Here is a 22510-nt window from a genome sequence, read left to right as displayed (position 1 = left end):
ACAAGATAAAAGTCCGGAGAAATATGTAAAACTTAAAAACAAATAATAATAGTAAATACACACGTACGTGTGTGTGTATATATATACATATTATATATATATATATATATATATATATATATATATATATGTATAAACTATGGTATTAAGTAGAGACCAAAAATATTTTCAATATAAATTATTATATTTCTGAGTTAATATTTAATATGATATTTTATGCCCCTTTTATATTTTTCATATGCATACTTTATCATAAATATTTTATACTCCTCTTATATTTTTCATATAAATACTTTCTCAAAGTATTATAATATAAAACCTTAAAATATTTGACTTTTCCGGCACACAATAAATTAAACAAACAAACAAACTCCCTTTGGTTAAAAAAAAAAAAAAAAAATATATATATATATATATATAAATAAACAAATAATAAAAGGCATTTGACCGATGTGTATTTGACATGCAAGTACATAATTCATTAACGTACAACAGAGTACAAAGGTGCTTCCTTCAAGTAAGGCTGGGGACAAAAAAAATTACATCTTTAATTCTTCTCTACTGAAGTGTTCATATATTACATTTCCAAATTGTACAATTTCCCAAATCTTAGCCAATGCATATAGAACAGAAAACTACAAAATGGATCAAATTATTGATGTATCTGTTAATTTATGGTTTTTAATTCCAATCACTGGCAACTCCAGCATCTGCTGGAAGAAGCTGACCTCTGTCAATCAACAATTTCATCAGTCCTTTCCTCCGTCTCCATGTTACCCTCAGCCCATAGTCTTTCTCAGGTGTGTCCATTACCAGGATGCTTGAGTTCTCAGTTCGTGGAGGAGTTTTTGCTTGATTTTGGGGGAAGAGGAGATGTTGAACATTGGATGGAGATGTGCTGGAGCAATGTGGCATTTCAGGCATCTCTATATTCAGGGGTTCGGGAACCAAGCTTGTGTTCGGTGTGTGAACTGAATCCCTAGTCATTCCATTTTTGTGCAATTGCACGTTCTTTGAAACTTCTGAATGCCTGGAGGTGGATATAACATGTGTAGCCATCCTCCTCTCCACCCCTTTTCGAGGAAAGCAAGTTCTTCTTGGTGTTTCTCGAAGGTCCTTACCATGCTTGTCCGAAGAAGCAAGCCTATCATTCTTTGTCCGTGAACTTCTAATGTTTTCACACTGGTGTTGTGAACCTGCTGGGGTTGCCTCAAAGGACAAGGGAATATATTTGCAGGCCTTTGCTCTTCTAGTATGACGCAAACCCAAAACTGGGGCCTTGTTTGAGATCCTCGTAGCCATCTGGTTATTTCTCCTCCCTCGACCATCTCGACTAAGCGTTGTGGTTTTGAGCGAATTAAACTGCAGAGACACCTACAAACAGAAAACATGTTTCAGTTTCAGTCTTCGCTCATAAAATTAAGGTAAGGGTTGCAAAGTATGCACATACCCAAGAGGTACATTGTGCACCACCTCGCTGTTGTTTCTCTGATATAAATGACTTGGGATGAATGGCACTCCGTAGCTGTGGTCCATACTCGTGCTTTGGTCCGTTTATGGGCGCCTCCACGAACAACAGCTGAGATTTGTTTGGGTTCAGTAGTCTCTTCTTATGAGAATTGCGGGGCATTAGAAGACATGATATGCTACAAAGGAGGAAAACAGGATGACATGAGTCAGAGAATCATTACTACTGCTGATCTGTCAGTGTCATGCAGGCATACACTTTCAATTCTTTAAGACAGATACAGGCTACCAACATATATAGAGGCATTAAAACCATTAATACTACAAGATTTCATCTTATTCGCATTTTATCGTATGTTTGTTAGTGAGACATGGTAGCCGTGCTATGAGCTATGAAGAATGTGCGCTTGTTTATTTAATAATGGCATGCAATGAAAACTTAACTGATACTCACGGATCGCTTTGTGTTTCTTCTCAATCGCATTGTATTTTTTTTTGGACCATGTACATTTGAAAAAAGAGACTAATAAACCGTCTGACTGAGGTTTGTGTGAAAGCTCATCCCCCCATTCACACACACTTGAGTTCCTCCCGGAGAAATATAAACTGGTTCACTTAGTTAGCATAGCAATGGAATACCACAAGAGGCGGGGCTTGGTGGACCGGATGTTGTTTTGATTGGTCAGCTAGGATGGGTTCAAATATCAAATTATTATTTTATATAATTTATTGTGTTTTTAAAGTTCCAATATTATTATTTTTCACCAGCGTTACTATTCATGCGTAAAATTTAAACCAGACCACTGATCGCCCTACTTACTGCACCAAAAACAACACTCTCCGCTCAATGGCTACGCCCATGTTTAGCCACCATTGCAACGTCATAGCGCTACACCGCTCTGCGCCAAAATTCAAATCTCATCAAATGCGCACAAGAGTCCAAGGAACCGAGTTTTTCCATTCACCCCCATCAAAGTACATTTTATCACTCAACACTGCCAGATTAACGCCAATAAAGTACCGTCTGCACGGCTGACATGATATGAAGGTTTGATCCGCTTCGTATTATTTAATTTGAATTGTATTTTTAATAAATTAACCGTGTAACAGTTACTGTAGGTTAGTTGGACAAGTTAGACGAATCACTAGGCCGCATGTCAGATAAAGGAAGATCGTTTAAACGTTAATATTTTACTGTTTTAATTATATTAAATATGAAGACGACAGCAAGCTCTAATGTGTAAAACGACGATGAACGCTTTAAGATCATTGTAAAAAAATAAAAGCACTTTTATTTTATTTTGTACACTAATATTTTACAAACCTGCTAATCACGAAATCTTTTGCCTCTGAACGATCTGTCAAACAAAACTAATAACAATAATAATAACAATGGGTCAGATTGAAAGTAATCAGTTTGTAACGGTATTTTATATTCTAGAACTAAAATCGTCATTCAAGAGTCGTTAGATAAAAAAGTTCGTTTATCAGCAGACCTTCTTATCGGTATATTTTGCCAAGAACTGCAAATATATATGATATTTTTAACGTATTTAATCTATATTTTACGTGCACGCATTTCTTTTGACGCTTAATCTGCTTTTGAATCAAGATTGTGTGTTATTTTATTGTTTGTATGAATGATCTAGCGAAGCGTCTAACGTTAGATTCTTGTAACTGAATAGTTCATATGTGTACTGTATTTAGGACAAAAAAACTTTTAAGTTAGATGTAAATATAACCTATTGTGTGTTTTATATACAGACAGTCATCAGCCAGACATTTTTGCTGTGAGCAAACAATGAGAGAGAGCCCAAGGAGACCCATTATCCTGAAGAGGAGGAAGCTGCCATTTCAGAAGAGTGGATCTGATGCAGGGTGTGATGAGGCAGATGGGCCGCGCTGCAAGACCACCCCGACCCCGTCCATCGCCCGCTGGTTCCCCGATGGCATCCGCATGATGGATCACCCCACCATGCCGGACACTCAGGTGGTGGTGATCCCGAAAGCAGCCGATCTGCAGAGCGTCATCAGCGCCCTGACGGCCAAAGGAAAGGAGTGTGGCCCTCAGGGCCGAAACAAGTTCATCCTGCTCAGTGGCAGCACCAGTTTGGAGGAGAGCAAAACCCTTGGGTGTCTATCTACAGAACCCAAGGGTGATCTCCAGAAAGGTGAGGGATGAGGCTAAGACTTAGCTTGTTGATGTTTTGAAAAATGTGTTTTCTGAAATGTTCTTTTGCTGTGATATCAGTGAAAAAAGAGACAGAGTGCTTCCCACTTGATGACAGTCTGACCAACATCCATTGGCTGGGAAAAATGAGCTCTGACGGGCTCGGATCTGAGTCAAACCAAAAATGCACCAGCACAGACAATCCAAGTGACTGTCATCAGGTACACAACGTTAAAGTCGGCATGAAATTAAATTCACCCTAACTATTTTCTAAATGAACATTATAGATCAGAGATGTCTAAAAGTTGGCTTTTTTATTTGGTTTGGAAAATAGAGAAAAAAACATGTTAATCTTTAATTCTAATTTATGATTTAGCATTTTTTGTTTATTTTTTGTAAATAAAAAAACTTGATGAACTTAAATAATAGTAAAAAATGTCATATACTTATATATGATTAAAATTGGTTGACAAATTGGTTAATAAATAATTTTTATTTTTTGTAAATTTCTTCTATATTTTGCGCTCTTTTTATTTTCATTGTTAAAAATAGTTTGTTTTCTTATAAGCACCCCAAAGCTCCAGAAAAGGAGAAGGACCCTCTGTCAGAGAGACCCCCATATTCCTACATGGCTATGATCCAGTTTGCTATCAACAGCAAGAAGAACCGACAAATGACCCTGAAGGAAATTTACAACTGGATCGAGGACCATTTTCCGTATTTCAGAAATGTTGCCAAACCCGGATGGAAGGTAGTGTGTAAAACCAGTATGGTTTCAGTTTACCCAAAACTCTCTTGTACGATTTCTGAGTGATGATTAAATTCTTTTGTTAGAATTCCATACGTCATAATCTCTCACTGCATGACATGTTTGTCCGGGAGACATCCCTCGATGGCAAGATCTCCTATTGGACGATTCGACCAGAAGCAAACCGCTGTCTTACTTTGGACCAAGTATACAAGGTGTGTATCACTTACTGTGCTATAGTGTTCATATGTGATTTTAAGCTTCAAATGTGGTCATCTTTCATTTCCTGGCTCGTCCCACAGCCTTTGGTTGGCCCAGTGACCCCCACTTGCCCTCAGATCCCACAAGTTGGTTTCATTCAAGTAAGACCCCTTTTCCTCCTGATTTCATCCTCTCATGGCAGATCGTCAGGGCGTAAGACAGGGGCCAGCCTCTCTACTTCTCCAGGAATCACTTATTTTATTTCAGGGACAGTCAGACAGAAGGAAGAATGTTCAGCTTGAGATCATCACTTATTCTGTTCTTTTAATCATCTGAGAGTCATCAAAAAGGCAGACAGTATTGAGACTGCAGTTAGATTGAATGCCACACTTTATGTGAAAGTAAAGCAAGTAACTTTTTTTTTTTTTTTTTGCTCTGTAGCAACAGAAGAGAGGTCCTCCGGAGCTAAAGAAAGCCATACCTGCCACGGGCGGCTCAGGTGAGTGATGGCTGGATGAGAGGGATGAATGTCTCAGCATGTGTGAAGAGTTTGTTTCCTGACAGTCGTTTTATCTCTGCTCGTCCTCAGAGAGGAAGATGAAGCCGCTTCTGCCTCGGACTGACTCGTACCTGGTTCCCATCCAGCTTCCTCTGGGTCAGTCGCTCTTCCTGCCCTCCTCCAGTCCTGTGGCTCTTGCCACTCCTCCACACGCTCCGAGCAAGAGGGTCCGTATTGCCCCTAAGGTAAACCCTAAATGTTTAAATGAATAAATCTCACAAAAACTGCCCTAGATCATATTTCATCAAAAGAAAAAAAAAGTTATATTATAGAAAAATTACACCTATTTCTTTTTTCTCAGTGGTTATACTGTAATATATATGCAGGTTTTTTTTTTTTAGCATAATTTTAAATGCAGTACAGCAAACATGACCATTATGTGTTAATGCTTTGCTATGGGTATTTATTTATTATTTAATTATTCATTTATAAAATTATTTTTTCCGTAATTATGTGGTTGCATTTTTTTCACCCATTCATTTCACGTGGGGAAATACTACTGAAAATCTTGCTAAAATCAGAATGTAATGGTCATTTATTTACCTCTGCTGACTTCCAGCTGGCTTGGGGCTTGTAAACCTTTTTAGAGCAGTCAATAAGGGTTTGGATTGCCCCTAATATGAAGCCTGTTTATTTCTATAAAACAGGTCATATTTTATCCTGCTATTAATTATATTGAAAATGAGTAAAACAGGAAAATCTGATCTAGATGGTTGATCGGTTGGATCTTTACCTGGTTTTGGGCTGGTAGTCCACTTTAGTGCAGACAACAAATCAATTATGGTGTTTATTGTTTTTTTGTTGTTGTTGTAGAGTAAGTTCTGGTTTAACGCTTGTGTGTGTTGTGAAAGGTCTCACAGAGCAACGTGAGCTCGGTGATGCTGTGTGCGTCCACCTTTCAGGACATAAAGGAGGAGCCTGTGAGCATGTCTGTGACTCCAGAGGCTCCGGAAGCTCTGCCCTGCAAAACCAGACTGCAAGAAAACAGCAGCTCCCGCCGCAAACAGAGTCTAGTCCTGCCAGCCACCGAGGAACCCGTCCTGCTCTACCCCGACAGCACTCTCTTCGACTCGGGCGTGGTCTCCGATGTCTCCACCTTCCAAGACACTCATGATCTGGAGCCCCAGCTCTCCTGTAAACCCAACCCTGACAGCCCAAACAGAGAATACACTTTTAAAACGCCAATCAAGAGCAGCCACCCTTCCTCATCCACACCTAGTAAGCTTCCCACAGTTCTGGAGCCCTGGAGGATCACTCCTGTCAGGAAGGGAGGTGTGCTGGATTTCAGCCCCATCCGTACGCCCAGCGGGCCACAGCTCACCCCGCAACGGCACGGACACACGCCTTTCAGCTTCAACAGCACGCCTTTCAAAGAGCTGCCGCTCTTCAGCTCCCCTCGAGAGCTGCTCACCTGCTCCAGACCTTCTCCGAGACGCTCCACTCCGACCTGCTCCAGAGAGCTGCTGCAAGAGGGCACCGCCAACCGCTCTCTCACCGAAGGCCTTGTCCTGGATACCATGAACGACAGCCTGAGTAAAATCCTAGTGGATATCAGCTTCCCCAACCTGGAGGATGATGATCTCGGCATGGCAAACATCAGCTGGTCCCAATTTATCCCGGAGCTGAAGTGAATCCCAATTCTTTTAACCGAGCTGCTCACACATCCTTCACTGCCTTTGATTCATATTTACTTGCAATTGATCTCTTAAGAATTTTCTTAATTTCTAATGCTATTTCACTGCCTTTTACTGTACATGTTTGTGTTTTGTATGTGTAGGCCTTTATTTGCGAACAAAACTGTTAGTGACGAATGTACTTAGATAAGATTAATTTGCACAAGTTGTAATATATAAGTGTGTGTGTGTGTGTGTGTGTGAGAGAGAGAGAGCGAGAGAGAGAGTGTGTGTATTATACGTGAACATACAGGTTTACCAGATTAATTAAATTACACTACCCAATTTTACAGCATTTCTTTGTTTTGGATTGATTTTGAACACCTTGGATTAGCCAGATAGACTGACAGTAAACATATTTTACAGAGAATTTTGGGGTACAAAATAAACGGCCATTCAAATTAAAGGGATTTTTCACCCAAAAATGAGAATTCTGTCATTTACTCACCCCTCCACTTGTTCCAAACCTGAGTTTCTTCTGTTGAACACAAAAGAAGATGTTTTGAAGAATGTTGGGGGCCAAACAGTTGACCGTAGCCGTTGTAGTATTTGGTTACCAACATTGTTTAGAATTTCTTCTTTTATTCTTAACAGAATAAAAAAACTCACACAGGTTTGGAATGACTGGAGGGTGACTAAATAATGACAGAATTCAACTTTTTGGGTGGACTGTCCCTTTAATGGTGGTTTGTTAATTGCAGATTGTCAGATGTAAGTGTTGCACTGTACTAGAATTTGCCACTATTCATCTGGAGAGAATGGAGCCATTTATAACATTCATAATGTGTTTTCATGGTTACAAGCATGTCAGAATAGTGACTCATCTTTGCTGCTGCTTTTTTGCAGATTTAAGACTGTGTTCTGAATGTTGGATATGACCAAGATGAGATTTCAAAGAGATTTGTGGTGAATTACAAAGCTTTTTATGTTCATTTGCTTATATAGAGTAATTAGTGAGCAAGCACAGAGTTCATAAATGCTAAGTAGTCTACTATCAAAATGTAGCTGTTAATTCATGATACATTCATTGTACAGTCGTGGCCAAAAGTTTTGAGAATTATATAAATATTGGAAAAGTTGCTGCATAAGTTTTTATAATAGCAATTTGCATATACTCCAGAATGTTTTGAAGAGTGATCAGATGAATTGCATAGTCCTTCTTTGCCATGAAAATGAACTTAATCCCAAAAAAACCTTTCCACTGCATTTCATTGCTGTCATTAAAGGACCTGCTGAGATCATTTTAGTAATCGTCTTGTTAACTCAGGTGAGAATGTTGACGAGCACAAGGCTGGAGATCATTATGTCAGGCTGACTGGGTTAGAATGGCAGACTTGACATGTTAAAAGGAGGGTGATGCTTGAAATCATTGTTCTTCCATTGTTAACCATGGTGACCTGCAAAGAAATGCGTGCAGCCATCATTGCGTTGCATAAAAATGGCTTCACAGGCAAGGATATTGTGGCTACTAAGATTGCACCTAAATCAACAATTTATAGGATCATCAAGAACTTCAAGGAAATAGGTTAAATTCTTGTAAAGAATGCTTTAGGGGGGCGTCCAAGAAAGTCCAGCAAGCACCAGGATCGTCTCCTAAAGAGGATTCAGCTGCGGGACCGGAGTGCCACCAGTGCAGAGCTTGCTCAGGAATGGCAGCAGGCAGGTGTATGCGCATCTGCACGCACAGTGAGGCCAACACTTTTGAAAGATGGCCTGGTGTCAAGAAGGGCAGCAAAGAAGCCACTTGTCTCCAATAAAAAACATCAGGGACAGATTGATCTTCTGCAGAAATTATAGTGAATGGACTGCTGAGGATTGGGGCAAAGTCATATTCTCCGATGAAGCCCCTTTCCGATTGTTTGAGGCATCTGGAAAAAGGCTTGTCCGGAGAAGAAAAGGTGAGCGCTACCATCAGTCCTGTGGCATGCCAACAGTAAAGCATCCTGACACCAATCATGTGTGGGGTTGCTTCTCATCCAAGGGAGTGGGCTCACACACAATTCTGCCCAAAAACACAGCCATGAATAAAGAATGGTACCAAAACCCCCTCCAACAGCAACTTCTTCCAACAATCCAACAACAGTTTGGTGAAGAACAATGCATTTTCCAGCACGATGGAGCACCGTGCCACAAGGCAAAAGTGATAACTAAGTGGCTCGGGGACCAGAATGTTGAAATTTTGGGTCCATGGCCTGGAAACTCCCCAGATCTTAATCCCATTGAGAACTTGTGGTCAATCCTCAAGAGGCGGGTGGACAAACAAAACCCCACTAATTCTGACAAAATCCAAGAAGTGATTATGAAAGAATGGGTTGCTATCAGTCAGGATTTGGCCCAGAAGTTGATTGAGAGCATGCCCAGTCGAATTGCAGAGGTCCTGAAAAAGAAGGGCTAACACTGCAAATATTGACTCTTTCCATAAATGTCATGTTATTGTCGATAAAATCCTTTGAAACGTATGAAGTGCTTGTAATTATATTTCAGTACATCACAGAAACAACTGAAACAAAGATCTAAAAGTAATTTAGCAGCACACTTTTTGAAAACTAATATTTATGTAATTCTCAAAACTTTTGGCCACGACTGTATTGCATTATTCCAATGTAAAAACAGCAAAATGTCAAAAATATACAAAATCTAAATGATTGACAGATGTTACACAAACATTAAAAATGAAGTACTATTTACTAATAATTGTACATTGATGCACAGACATTTAAGAAGCTGTCAAGTGCCTTGGTACTCGGATTCTGTAAGAATTCAAAGGCATGTAATAAAAATCAACTACATTTCTTAACTATTTTCACAAATATTTTGGTGATACAAACAAATGTCCCATTCAGACCCATTGCCATTGAAAAAAAAAAACGTAAAAAGGATGTACTATTTTTGAAGACTGTATTGAAATATAAAAGTTATCTGCTTTTTACTGATGTAGCAGTCTTTAACCAGAAACACCCATGTCATTTTCAACAAAGCATACAATTTGGTTTCTCGTCCTATTGTATGTTCTTTTTGAGAATAAAGGGATATTTTGTACAAACATATTTGTGAATTATTACAAAAAGGGTCCTTAAAAGGATAGGTCATCAAATGAAGCCATCATATCTCTTCACATGAAGACTTGCATTAAACTGCTTCATTTTAGGCCATTTTTGGATCGTCAAAGTTTTGGTTATATTAATGTTCAACAGAGGAACAGAAACACCTCAGATCTCATGAAAAGTATATTTGTTTATGTTTTGAAGATTAACCAAATCTAATGGATTTGGAATGACATGAAATCATTCTTGAGTGAACTATCCCTTTAACCCAACAGCATGACTTCCCAGGACATAGTACTGTGACTGTCTTTGATTTGAATATAAGCAAGATGAAAATATAAGTGATCCTTGCAATAATGGATAGGGTGCAAGGATTTTGCTATGCGGATGCTATGTTGGTTAGGTCTAATAGTAATAGCAAACACCACACAAATGAATTTTGATGCCCTTTGCAACACTCAGGTCTGTAGTTTGGTGAAGCTCCATCAGTACGTCTGAATTTCCTGCTGAGCCACTTCCAGGAATATCTGCAGATGTAGGCTTAAATAATCTGCACAAGAGGAAGTAGAGGTCAATCATTGGATCTTTTCTGACCTTTTTTAGTAGAGCCATATTTATCTATCTATTGGAATGAAGTCCAGGCTTTGAGAAATAGAAATGCAGTATGATCAGTTGATTGTACTGTCGTTAAACACTGATTTTTTTTAAAGCTGATGAAACGTCTTTCCATAAAAAGACTTTTAAGTAGACAAAAACTAAAAACGTTTTGAATATAGTGAATCCCATTGTAAAGACCCCTTGCAGCCTTGTTTCATATAAAATCCATAGCAATGAATATTTAGCTTTTACTTTTACAGGAATTAACCATGGTTTTAGTATAGCAAATGTATGATAACCTTTTTTTGGCCTATTGTTTACCATTTGTATCAAAGAAGCTTTACTATAAACGCCAAACGATGGTTAGTCTAGCAAACGCATACTATTTTGTGGTTAACATGCTTTTTGTTGTTGTTTTTTTGCAGTTAAACCATGGTTAATTTTCTTAAGGTTAATAAATGCATTTTGTGTTAATTTACTCACTGAAGGTTTTTTTCCAGCGTTTGGGTATGTATGACTTCTTAACTGTCAGGTAATACACCGGTACTCCTGATAATGTGAGGGCACAGCTGCCGCCTGTATTCCAGGGGTCGGAATACAAGGACAGGCCCACGATGAAGAAACACACTGTGGTAAAGATCACCGCAACTGCTAGAGGGACCTGAACACAGCCAACACAATGTTTAATACGGTGGCAAATTCCTATGAATAAATCGGTAATGAGCCATTTAAATGGACCTTGAATGGTCTGGGATGATCTGGAAATCTGTAGCGGTGGATGATCATTCCTAAGGTGGCCAAGGCAATGAAGAGCCAACGGGAGAAGGATGCAAAGTTGATCAGTTGAAAGATCTCTCCTCTCACCATTATGATGATCACCAGAGGATACTACAAACATCAGGGGAAACGTAAACAGGCATTGAGGAACCAGGAGAAAAGGATGAATGGATGTGATCGTACCAAACATAGCACAGCTGGCAGTGGTGTTTGTCTGCGAATATGGATCATGGAGAAGATAGCTTGTAAGTGACCCCCTCTGGCTCCCACAAACAACATCCTGCAGAAAGGGAGTCATAAAATCTTAAAGGAATAGTAGGTCCAAAATTTTACATTTGCTGAAAAATTACCCTCAGGGCATCCAAGATGTAGAGGAGTTTGTTTTTTAATGGAGCAAATTTTGAGACATTTTGCATTTCATCATTTGCTCTGCAGTGAATGGGTACCGACAGAATGAGAGAGCATCCCAGGAATCCACACCGCTCCAGTCCATCAATTAACATCTTGTGAAGTGAAAAGGTGTGTTGGTAACAAACAAATCCATAATTAAGGTGTTTTAACTTTAATCGTTGCTTCAGGTTGATAGTCCATAATTCATAAGAATGCTTCCTACAGTGGAAAAGTTGATCCCCTGTTGTTGTCTCACATTAAAATCCACCCACTCATTTGTGTAGAACTGTTTTGGACAGTTTTTTGCTTGTAAACAGGTTTAACATGCAAATTTCTCCCCTGAAGACTTTTTTTTATTTTATTTTTTACTAGAGAATGCAATGGATAGAAGACTCATATTTTACCTAATGGTTTAAAATGAAAACTGTCTTAATGAATTTTTTTTTTTTTTTTACAAACACACAGCTTTTCACTTAAATTGTTACCTGATTGACTGGAGTCCTGTTGATTATTCGTTTGATCAGCCATTTGGACTCTCAATCTGACGGCACCCATTCACTGTAGAGGATCCATTGATGCGCAAGTGATGTAATGATACATTTCTCAAAACGAACTCATTTACAATTTGGATGGCCTTGGTGAGTAAATTTTTAGCAAATGTTCATTTCGAGTGTACTATTCTTTTAACCGGTCAAAGTCAAAGACTACTACAAAGATAAAACCTACTTTTAGATCCAAATCATCTTTTGCCTTTGTGTTTCTGAGATCCTTACCTGGGTACACCAAAAAATCCTCCATTAAGTGATCCAAGGCAGGAAAGAGCGACTAATACTGGTATTGCTGGAGCTACACCCTGCAGAGCCCGACTTGCAAATGTCTGCAGTATTAAGGAGAGCACATTTACTCTCCAAACTAAAGCCTGTAATATCATCTCCAAAGACCTCTACTAACCACTGCCACGGCATCTGACATCAGTAACTCATTTGCGGTCATCATGGTATAGTAAGCCACATTGACCAGCACGTAAAACATGGTAATAGTCACCATAGAGAAAATGATGGCCAATGGGATGGTTCTAATAGGAATATATGAGAAATTGATCTCTATAAAAAGATAAAATCACATGCTGTCAAGTGAACTATTTGGCAATGTGAGAACTTCTGAATACCTGTTTGGATTAATAACCTCTTCAGTTATGAAATTTAAATAATACCTGTAAGAAAAAATAAACACTTTTACATTATTTTGGAAATCCCTTCATTTAGATTTTTTTTTATGTTTGACTCTGCTGCTAATACCCACCATCCAACATATGCATAAAGATCTGAATAAAAGGCCAGAGGCAGTTTGGTCAGAGATAAAGAATCTGTATCAAAGTCTTTCTGGAAATTTTCGGTTTTCCCTGAAATAGAAAATAGAAATATCAAGTCTGTTTGCTCCCTCTCATCTTAAATAGTTTAAGATATATAAAATTATACTTTTACGCTTTTTGGTAATTATACTTTAAAAAAAAAAGTAGCCTCTTTTCAATTTCTCACACAGGTTTATGGAAGTAAAATGAATATATGTTTTGTTTGAAAACCTACCAGAGTAATCCTAAAGGAACACTGTATTGCAGCAGATAAAACAGCATGCGTCTCTCACCATTGACCAGAGCCATGATGCCTGGGATGATGATCAGAATCAGAGCAAACATCTTGATGAAGGTCAACAAGACCTGTAAACGTGTTGCCATTGACACACTCCAGCAGTTCACTGCCACCACAAATGCTAGGCAGAACAGATCATAGTTTTACAACATCATATGTAGGTTTTTAACAAATTTAGATTACTAAACTAAAGTAATCAATAAAGTAATGTCACTCACGGACTCCCAGCATGCTGACGAGTTTGACCAGAACTGTTGGAGCGGCACACGGCATGAATAATGGCTCCACCACATACTGACCAAAAGCCAGAGACACGTATGTAGCCACTGCAGGTCTGAAGTGACATTATGATTGGACTCACTCCGGTCCTGTAAACACAGCAAAATACAAACACTGCTAGCACACACACCTGATGAAAATTAACTCAATCCAGAGTCGCAGAAAGGCAGGTAGGGGCCCCAGGGTCTCCAGCAGGTAAGTGTAATCACCGCTTGATTTTCTAAAGCTCGTGCCCAGCTCAGCATAGCATAATGCTCCTGCAAAGAACATGCTATATGTCAAAAAATGGATTAAACTTGTATTGTTAACCAAGAGTTGACGGTACCCATTGACTTGTAAAAACTTGAGGGTGAGTAAATGATGGCAGAATTTTAATTTTTGGGTGATTAATAATGGACAGGTGAACATAATCAGTAACTAAGGCAGGCTAAACTAAAAGAGCAAGATGCAAGAACAAAAAACATAACCCTGACAGATACTTTTTTCCAGGATTCCTTGATAAATAAAAATAACATTTATTTATTTTGTATATAAATATCTGTCACTTTTGATCAATTTAATGTATCCTTGCTAAACAAAAGTATTTAATTTTCTTGTAAATCTTAATAGGCCCAAACATTTGGATAGCAGTGTGAAATATTAAGCAGCAAAAACAATTTTCAACATTGATGTTAATAAAAAAGATCAGAATGATTTCTGCAGGACACTGACACTGTGACACTGAAGACTGGAGTAATGTGGCAGAACATTCAGCTTTGAAACAAAGGAATAAATGAAATTCCTCAAGTATAATAAAACATTAAAAAGTTATTGTAAGCACAGAAGATGTTCCACACCAAAAGTGGAGAGGACGCCACACAGAGCCCAGACCAGCAGGGACAATCCCACACTGCCTGAATTCATCAACACTCCTTTGGGGGCAATGAAGATGCCGCTGCCCACCACAGCGCCGATGATGAAGGAAATAGACGGCACCAGGCCTATACTCCTCCTGAGATGAACTGCATCGTCTTTCACTGTCTTTTCTGTTCCTTCATCTGACACTTTATCAGTGACCGACTCTCTTTTTAAAACCCTCATCTCTCAGTGGCTGATTAGCTCTTAAAGAAAATATGCACATAAGTTTCACCAAAAAATAAAAAAAATAAAAAAATCATACTACACAAATAAGAAGACATATAAAACACTTTCAAAGCAGATTTTCAGTAGGAGTGATGTTCATCACATACTTAAGGTTCTAAAAGAGAGTTTTCATATCCGTGCCATTTTTTCAGTGAACTGTTCATAAAATACCCACTTTTTTCATACTATTTCCACTACAAAGAAACTTTTCCCAGCTAACAGGGAACATTCTCAGAATGTTCTAGCAAGGTTCTCTCAATGTTTAGAACAAATGTACTGCCAGTAACTTTAATAGAACATTTGTAATATAATAAATATTCCAAAACAAATACTAATTTTCATTTAAGAAAAATATAAGACACATTATTATTTTCTCTTACTCACCAGTGAGAAGTAGTAAATAGTGGGACCAGTAAACTTTTCTCTTTTCTTCTTTAAGCAGCTAGTTTTGCAGCTCTTTTGAGATGGTCCTCAGCAGAGCACAAGATCCAGGGGGTGTGGATGAATCCAGATTTAACTCCTCCCACCTTTCATATACCTAAACCTACATGTCTCCATCCCCTGATCCCCAAATCTACCCATTTTCACCCCTAAAGCCACTCATCTCCACCCCTAAACCCAGTCATCTTCACCCCTAAACTCACTCATCTCCACCACTAAACCCACTCATCTACACCCCTAAACCCACTCATCTCCACCCCTAAACCCAGTCATCTTCCAGCCTAAACCCAGTCATCTTCAAGCCTAAACCCAGTCATCTTCATGCCTAAACCCAGTCATCTCCACCACTAAACCCAGTCATCTTCACGCCTAAACCCACTCATCTCCACCCATAAACCTACCCATCTCCACCCCTAAACTTACCAATCTCCACCCCCTAGATATGGATACAACAATGTCCCCTGGATCTTGAGTTCTGCAGTGAGGGGCTACTGGCTCCTTTCATGTTGGAGACTCACCATCAAGCTCAGAGCTCAGGCCAGGAACAAAGCCAGCACTCTTCTCCAGATTCATCAACACCAGAAATTAAAGCCTTTTAGACAGGGAAAACCATGTGCCATTGTGCTGCATATGTATGTAGGTAAAGTGCGCACAGAGGGATGCAGGAATCTACCACGAGGACCTCCTCTTCTTGTTGAAGCAGCTGCAAAATAAATTTTTCTTCAGCAGCAACATAAAAACCAACAAATGTTGACTACGGAGAGTGCATAAAAATCCAAGAGGGTTTTGGTTAAGTTTACCACACAAATTACTGAAAGCTCTTTCAGCACATGCTACAGAGTGTTAGTGTGTGTGAGGGTCAGTCCTAGCTAAGAGGGAGTTTAGCAGTAAACTGTTATTGGCCAGGGACCACCAACTCTCTCTATCTCCTTTTTCTGTGTCTGGCCGTTTACTTAATTTTGTCAGACATTAGACATGTGTGTTAAAGTTTCTTTTGAAACCATGAAGGGTCTCTGTTGTGTTTTTCATTTTCTGTTACACTATGTGCCATAAAAAGCACAAAGTTTGTTAAAAAATGACAGTGCAGGGGCATCTGAGAAGCTATTCCTTAACAGTGAAATGGGAACAGAGTTACAACATCTGCAGCAACATTTTTTGGAATATTTTTACACAGCTGATAATGAACCGGAAAAAAAAAATAATAATAAAAAATAAAAAACCTTTAGGGCTGAAAAACTATATATAAAAAAATTACTTTTAGCATCCTCACTTTAAGTCAGTTCTTGAAGTTAAAGACATTAAATGTATTAATTAAAATGTGATGTGACTGAGTTTGCTGAAATAAAGAATGCATTATCATAATTGTATAATTTACAATAACTATTATATCTGTAATTAGAAATTTGAATTGATCTATAAATAAATATTTTTTTTGTTTTTTTAAATCCAATATCTCGGGAATAACAATGAAAATTCTCAGTTAGCACACACTGCAAACGTTTCATATAATTAGACTTTAATCTGTGGGTTAAGCGAAACTGCATAAGCATAAAGTTACTGATAACGTCATGAAAGGAGGCGTGGCGACGTAAATCGCTGTAGCCACGTAAACCGGGAAGTAGGAAGTGCTCTAGTTACAGAAACAGAAGAGTGAGTATAAACTTCATCAGCTGTGTTCATATTCAAATTATTTAATCATTTAAAAAACTGCTGTATTTAGTTTGCATATGTCTTGTTTTAGTTTGCGTGTCCGGATAATGTGTGCAGTGGTGCGAATAGGAATGTCATTAATTTCAGACTGAATGAAGTTATTATTTGTAATAATTGAGTGTAGTAATTGTCAAATTGTTAAATTATTACAATTTATAATTCTTAATTTTTTTTTACTTTACTTTGGTTTATCTTGGGATTGGTTTATTAATTATTGTTTTGGTTATTGCATTTATGTGCATCATAAATCACAAACTGCTTGGGGTTTTGAACTCTTAATGAATTTTATATGATAATTGTTATTTACATGCTTTAATGTTAATCACAGTTGGTGATCCCGTTATTAAAGTTGTAAAGAATATAATTTAATCAGAATGAATGAATCAAGCTTAGTCGTTTGTTTACACATTGTTTACGTTATGTGTTTGTTTTCAGAGATGGCTCAGTTTGAGGAAGTATCTCAAAAGTCAGAGCTGCATCCGAAGCCGGAGGGCCTTACGTTGCAGTATGGCACAGCTGGATTCCGCACTCATGCCAAACATCTGGATCACATCATGTTTCGCATGGGGCTGTTGGCAATTTTGAGGTCCAAAAAGACAAAATCCACCATTGGAGTCATGGTGACCGCTTCTCATAACCCAGAAGTAAGAAACGCACCCATCTGTGTCCACATTTACTGTCATAACTATAGAATAGTTCTGTGTTTTTTACCTTCTGAGAACGTTCCTGCAATGTTATCCTCATCATTTTCAGGAAGACAATGGGGTGAAGCTTATTGACCCCATGGGGGAGATGGTGACAGCGGTGTGGGAGGGATATGCCACACAACTCGCTAACGCGGAGCAGGACTCTCTCCTTAAAGAACTGAAGGACATTATTGAGAAAGAGGACATCGACATGAGCGAGCCTGCAAGCATCTACGTCGGCAAAGACACCAGGTAGCCTGGCTTCTGTTTACACAGCGGGACGGTTAACAAATGTTCAAATTGAAAGCTTAAGTACATACAGAGAGAAGTTACTGAACCTGTAGATACTTCATAGTGGCCAAGCCAGTGTTTTAAGTCAGAAAACAGAGGTTTCACAGTTTGAAAATATGACTGAAAAGCCAGTGTAGTTGATTGTTATCATCATCAGGATTAATTTCATACACATATTACATAAATATACCTTATTTCATAAACAATCTAAAAAGCAACACTTTCACTGCTGAAATTTATAATTACACATAAAAAACGTTAAGACAAATTTTGTGTAATTAAAAGTTACAGACGTTTCATACATGAGTACATTTGTTTCAAATATTAAACATATTGTACGAATGATGTTTTTGAGTTTTGTTGGTCATGTTGGTATTCCACAATTTCACTACTTTAGATATAGATCTATATTTTGCATTTGTTCTTGCAATTATTTTTTTCAAAGAGACCCTGAATTAATCTGTCAATTAAATTAATATGTAAAAAAAAAATAATAATTAATCTGTAAAAAACAAAATTATGAAAGCAAAAAGTAAATGAATGTGTTTTATAAATTATCAACCAGATCACAAAAAAAATGTCAACATAATGTCAATTATTATCCAAATCTTTCTTACAAAGCATGAGTTATGATAAGATTTTTTATTTATTTTATTCCGCAACAAGAAAAAAAATCACCATATTGTAAAGCACAATCATTGATAAATAATATGTTTGTTGTTTTTCCTTGATTTACATTCCCTGTTGTGCTCATCTGTAGCATGTAAATTGGTTGAATGTAATGTATAAAATGCATAATTTAAGTGTAGTATTTTATTTCTCTTTTTGTTTTCTTCAGGCCAAGCAGTGCTAGTCTCTCTCAGGCTGTACTGGATGGCGTTTCCAGTTTGGGTGGCAAAACTCATGGTATGGTTATGGATTTCAAAACTTTAATTTATTGACCTCGATTATTTTTTCTTAAAGCTCATTTGAAGTAGCCTTGCATTTGCATTCTTTTTCAGATTATAAGTACAGCTTGTTATGACAGTACAAAGGTTGATGAATTGCTCCGTTGATTATAGTGTGACAGATTGATGGGTGTGTGTTTCTCTTTAAGACTATGGTCTGGTCACCACTCCCCAGCTGCATTATATGGTGTGCTGCTGCAACACGAACGGCTGCTACGGCAGTCCCACTGTTGAGGGCTACTACCAAAAACTCTCACAGGCTTTCCTTCAGCTCACCCAGAACGTAAGCGAGACATAAAAACAGCCAACATTAATGATCGTGATTATTTCTAGCATTAATTGCTTCCCTATTTGTATTCCATAGGCCTCAAACCGCACCGATGATCAGAAGAGGCTTCTGGTGGATGGAGCCAACGGCATCGGCGCATTGAAAATGAGAGAAATGGAGCCGTTTCTTCGCTCAGAACTGCAGGTGGTGCTTTCGAATGACGGCAGTAGTGGGAAACTCAACCACATGTGTGGAGCAGATTACGTCAAAGTCCAGCAGAAAGCGCCTCAAGGTCTGTCCGAACTCTTTGAGGGGTGAAAACACATGGTCCTGTGAACTGCACCTCTGATCCCAGCAGGGAAAAACCCTTTTATATGAAGACGATGTAATATTTGTGTTTGTATTAACCAAGATAGTTTACGTTCATGATATAATGATAGAAACACTACACTACTGGTCAAAAGCGAGGAATAATTCTGATTTGTTTTTAAATGTTTTTTAAAAATTGTTACAAAATGTTTACTCTAGTTAAAGCTGTATTTATTTGATCAAAAATGCTAAATAATATTGTGCAGTATCTGTTTTCTATGCATTTTAAGGTGTAATTTATTCCTGTGATGCAAAGCTTCATTACTCCAGTCTTCAGTGTCACATGATCCTTCAGAAAACATTCTAATATGCTGATTTGCTTCTTTATTATCAATGTTGAAAATGTTTTTGCTTGTTAATATTTTTGTTTTACATTTTTTAGGATGCTTTGATGAAAGAACAATTATTTGAATGATACAGTTGTAACATTGTAACATTATAAATATATTTACTCTCACCTTTATCAATTTAATGCTTCATTGCTTAATTTATTTACCTAGGCCGAACGTCTGAATGGTTGTGTATCACATTTTCCACAAAATCTTTAAGCAGCAACAATTTTTTTCAATATATACAAATGATAAGAAATGTTTAATGAGCAGCAAATCAGCTATTAGTATGATTTCTAAAGGATCATGTGACACTGAAGGAAAAAGAAATTCAGCTTTGCCATCACAATAATTTTTAGAGTATATTAAAACAGAAAACAGTTATTTTAAATTCTTTTTTTTTCCTGTATTTTGATCAAGTAAATGCAGCCTTGGTGAGAATATTAGACTATTAGAGAATATTAGAGAAATCTCAATTTTTTTTGTCTCTCCAGGTATGAATATGGGAGTAGGTGAGCGCTGCTGCTCGTTCGATGGTGATGCCGATCGCATTGTTTTCTATTACACCGACTCTAAAGGCTGCTTCCATCTGCTGGATGGAGACAAGATCACTACTCTCATCAGCACGTACCTCAAAGAGCTGCTCACACAGGTTCTACAAGCTCAAACATGGTCTAAAATGAAAACGAGCACGTCCAAATATGAATTCAGACATTTCTTTTTTCTGTGTGTGTGTTCAGGCAGGGTTGAATTTACAGATTGCTGTTGTTCAGACAGCATATGCTAATGGGAGCTCAACTCGCTACTTGGAGGACGTCATGAAGGTGATAGTCTACAAAACATCTCCTTTAACTATTGTATGTAAACTGAGTGTTCATGAGATTTTAAGGTGAGCTTTGACCTCTCCACAGGTCACTGTATGCTGTACAAAAACAGGAGTGAAGCACCTACATCATGCGGCACAGGAATATGATATTGGGGTGTATTTTGAGGCTAATGGACATGGAACTGTGAGTTCACTGCTAATTAATTACATTTGATAAATACTTTTGATCTAGCTTTCCAGTTTAGAGACTTTAGAATCTATATTTTTTAAATTTGTTAGTACACTGGTATGTGCACTGGTATGTTGCAGGTTTTGTTTAGTAAAGCAGCACAGAAACAGATTCAGGAGCTGCTGAAAGACTCGAACACAAATGATGAGAGAAAGCGAGCTGTGAAACTCCTGGAGAGCACCATCAATCTGATCAACCAGGTATAGACCAACACAAACACCATCAAACTAGATTATCACATGTCTTATTTCAACTATTTGATTCAAACAATTTTAACTCCTTAACACTTAACTCCCTTTCTCTCTTCTGCAGACGGTGGGAGACGCAATCTCGGATATGCTAGTGATTGAAGCAGTGTTGGCCATCAGAGGGATGTCTGTCCAAGACTGGGACGCAATTTACACAGACCTGCCCAACCGCCAACTTAAAGTCACGGTGTGCGCTTGTGTGTGTGTCTGTGAGGTGTATGAGTTTGTGTGTACAGTATATTTAACTATTATACTCTGCAGGTGTCAGACCGGCGTGTTATAGATACAACAGATGCAGAAAGGAGGGCCGTGACTCCAGAGGGTATGCAGGACGCCATCGACTCGCTTGTTAAGAAATACAAAAGCGCTCGGTCCTTCGTTAGACCGTCTGGAACTGAAGATGTGGTCAGGGTCTATGCTGAGGCTGACACACAGGTACACATGATCATTATACTCATTATGTATCTCAATATATTTAATTGTAAATGTATATTTTCTGTGATTATGTGCAGGAAAACGCTGATAGTCTGGCTTACGAGGTCAGTCTGGCTGTGTATCGTCTCGCCGGAGGAGTCGGAGACGAGCCAAAACCTTTACATTAATCAAGCATTCATGCAAACAGTCAGTCTGAATACATCCAGGAAATGTATGAAAACTGTAAATGTACAGTAGACTAGTATTTGTTGCACAAACAAATGTTTTGGGAGATGACGAATGTTAATAGTTTACTCTTTGTACTGTATGAATGACCAACAAGCTTTATAAATGGAAGTGTATGATTATGTTAAACTGTGATCTTTATAAACCTTTGTTTACACTAATTTCATTACAGAATAATCAAGTTTTGGCCTTTTTCCCAATTGATCTGCCATTTTGATTTTAAAATAAGGCTCTTATGCTCACCAAGGCTGCATTTATTTGAATACATTACAAACAGCAATATTGTGAAATATAAGTACGATTTAAATATCGAATCTGTTTTAATATGTGATTTATTCCTGTGATGTCAAAGCTGAATTTTCAGCATCATTATTCCAGTCTTCAATGTAACGTGATCCTCCAGAAATCATTCTAATATACTGATCTGCTGCTCAAGAAACATTTGATTATTATCAATGCTGAAAACAGTTGTGCTGATTAATATTTTTGTGGAAACCATGTTAATTCTTTTCCAGGATTCTATGATGAAAAAAAGTTCAAAATAACATTTACTTGAAATAGAAAATTCTTTTGTAACGATGTAATATTCAGTATGTATCAGTTGATCAATTTAAATGCATCCTTATTGAGTAAAAGTATTAATTTCTCTAGAAAAAAAAAAAAAAAAAAAACGGTTTACTCCAAACTTTTCAATAGTAGTGTATGTGCAATCAGTATTGGCCAGCTCTCTAACAAAAACCTTGTTGTACTAAATAAAATAGAGATTGGGTGAATTAGAACTCTTGTAAAGCATACTGTAGCATTATGTGATCTTATACCAAGGTTTTTTT

The 22510-nt window shown here is 37.9% G+C and overlaps 4 protein-coding genes across 10 annotated transcripts; 2 read left to right on the top strand and 2 right to left on the bottom strand.

Moving 5' to 3' along the window:
- Positions 1-438: 438 nt before the first annotated feature.
- rhno1 (RAD9-HUS1-RAD1 interacting nuclear orphan 1) lies at positions 439-2882 on the bottom strand. Of its 3 annotated transcripts, none has more exons than XM_059510735.1 (3): positions 2792-2882; positions 1451-1646; positions 439-1374 (listed from the first exon to the last, which is right to left on the bottom strand). In XM_059510735.1, the coding sequence occupies exons 2-3, from the start codon at positions 1628-1630 to the stop codon at positions 682-684; spliced, it is 873 nt and encodes a 290-aa protein (XP_059366718.1). In that variant the 5' UTR covers positions 1631-1646; positions 2792-2882; the 3' UTR covers positions 439-681. The 3 variants fall into 3 exon arrangements, with proteins under 3 accessions (XP_059366718.1, XP_059366716.1, XP_059366717.1); XM_059510733.1 differs by lacking the exon at positions 2792-2882 and adding an exon at positions 1922-2068; XM_059510734.1 differs by lacking the exon at positions 2792-2882 and adding an exon at positions 1912-2052.
- On the top strand, positions 2357-7195 carry LOC132105546 (forkhead box protein M1-like). 5 transcript variants are annotated; one of them, XM_059510730.1, is made up of 9 exons: positions 2357-2515; positions 3232-3638; positions 3719-3858; positions 4206-4388; positions 4472-4600; positions 4688-4747; positions 5028-5085; positions 5176-5330; positions 5997-7195. In XM_059510730.1, the coding sequence occupies exons 2-9, from the start codon at positions 3269-3271 to the stop codon at positions 6774-6776; spliced, it is 1875 nt and encodes a 624-aa protein (XP_059366713.1). In that variant the 5' UTR covers positions 2357-2515; positions 3232-3268; the 3' UTR covers positions 6777-7195. The 5 variants fall into 5 exon arrangements, with proteins under 5 accessions (XP_059366713.1, XP_059366712.1, XP_059366711.1 ...); XM_059510728.1 differs by lacking the exon at positions 2357-2515 and adding an exon at positions 2610-2738 and having other exon boundaries at positions 4209-4388; XM_059510727.1 differs by lacking the exon at positions 2357-2515 and adding an exon at positions 2610-2738.
- Positions 7196-10281: 3086 nt separating this feature from the next.
- On the bottom strand, positions 10282-15220 carry LOC132105545 (cystine/glutamate transporter-like). The gene is made up of 13 exons (XM_059510726.1): positions 15061-15220; positions 14391-14654; positions 13685-13811; positions 13494-13609; positions 13271-13396; positions 12929-13028; positions 12795-12839; positions 12578-12701; positions 12400-12503; positions 11420-11516; positions 11198-11347; positions 10943-11120; positions 10282-10412 (listed from the first exon to the last, which is right to left on the bottom strand). The coding sequence occupies exons 2-13, from the start codon at positions 14632-14634 to the stop codon at positions 10348-10350; spliced, it is 1476 nt and encodes a 491-aa protein (XP_059366709.1). The 5' UTR covers positions 14635-14654; positions 15061-15220; the 3' UTR covers positions 10282-10347.
- A 1456-nt stretch (positions 15221-16676) lies between these two features.
- Positions 16677-21809, top strand: LOC132105544 (phosphoacetylglucosamine mutase-like). The gene is made up of 13 exons (XM_059510725.1): positions 16677-16767; positions 17263-17471; positions 17581-17765; positions 18643-18710; positions 18901-19034; positions 19116-19311; positions 20212-20369; positions 20458-20541; positions 20629-20727; positions 20853-20972; positions 21085-21207; positions 21282-21455; positions 21533-21809. Exons 2-13 carry the CDS (start codon positions 17265-17267, stop codon positions 21620-21622), a joined length of 1638 nt encoding a protein of 545 aa, XP_059366708.1. The 5' UTR covers positions 16677-16767; positions 17263-17264; the 3' UTR covers positions 21623-21809.
- The last annotated feature ends 701 nt before the right edge of the window (positions 21810-22510 follow it).

The sequence above is a fragment of the Carassius carassius genome, chromosome 26 (genome assembly GCF_963082965.1).
Source record: "Carassius carassius chromosome 26, fCarCar2.1, whole genome shotgun sequence".
Taxonomy (NCBI): Eukaryota; Metazoa; Chordata; class Actinopteri; order Cypriniformes; family Cyprinidae; genus Carassius; species Carassius carassius.
The sequence above is the reverse complement of the archived record's forward strand: the minus strand, read 5'-3'. Positions and strand labels throughout refer to the sequence as shown.

What these genes read in the sequence shown, in the direction of transcription:
- rhno1 (XM_059510735.1), bottom strand. Translation starts at nt 1,630, where the DNA reads ATGCCCCGCAATTCTCATAAGAAGAGACTACTGAACCCAAACAAATCT. An exon ending in GTGCACAATGTACCTCTTGG is followed by an intron (nt 1,375 to 1,450) that starts GTATGTGCATAC and finishes TTCTGTTTGTAG; the next exon opens with GTGTCTCTGCAGTTTAATTC.
- LOC132105546 (XM_059510727.1), top strand. Translation starts at nt 2,704, where the DNA reads ATGTGTAAAACGACGATGAACGCTTTAAGATCATT. An exon ending in CAAGGGTGATCTCCAGAAAG is followed by an intron (nt 3,639 to 3,718) that starts GTGAGGGATGAG and finishes CTGTGATATCAG; the next exon opens with TGAAAAAAGAGACAGAGTGC. An exon ending in CACAAGTTGGTTTCATTCAA is followed by an intron (nt 4,748 to 5,027) that starts GTAAGACCCCTT and finishes TTTGCTCTGTAG; the next exon opens with CAACAGAAGAGAGGTCCTCC.
- LOC132105545 (XM_059510726.1), bottom strand. Translation starts at nt 14,634, where the DNA reads ATGAGGGTTTTAAAAAGAGAGTCGGTCACTGATAAAGTGTCAGATGAA. An exon ending in CATCATGGCTCTGGTCAATG is followed by an intron (nt 13,029 to 13,270) that starts GTGAGAGACGCA and finishes TTTCTATTTCAG; the next exon opens with GGAAAACCGAAAATTTCCAG. An exon ending in ACGCTGGAAAAAAACCTTCA is followed by an intron (nt 10,413 to 10,942) that starts GTGAGTAAATTA and finishes CCTCTTGTGCAG; the next exon opens with ATTATTTAAGCCTACATCTG.
- LOC132105544 (XM_059510725.1), top strand. Translation starts at nt 17,265, where the DNA reads ATGGCTCAGTTTGAGGAAGTATCTCAAAAGTCAGAGCTGCATCCGAAG. An exon ending in TACGTCGGCAAAGACACCAG is followed by an intron (nt 17,766 to 18,642) that starts GTAGCCTGGCTT and finishes TGTTTTCTTCAG; the next exon opens with GCCAAGCAGTGCTAGTCTCT. An exon ending in CCATCAATCTGATCAACCAG is followed by an intron (nt 20,973 to 21,084) that starts GTATAGACCAAC and finishes TCTCTTCTGCAG; the next exon opens with ACGGTGGGAGACGCAATCTC.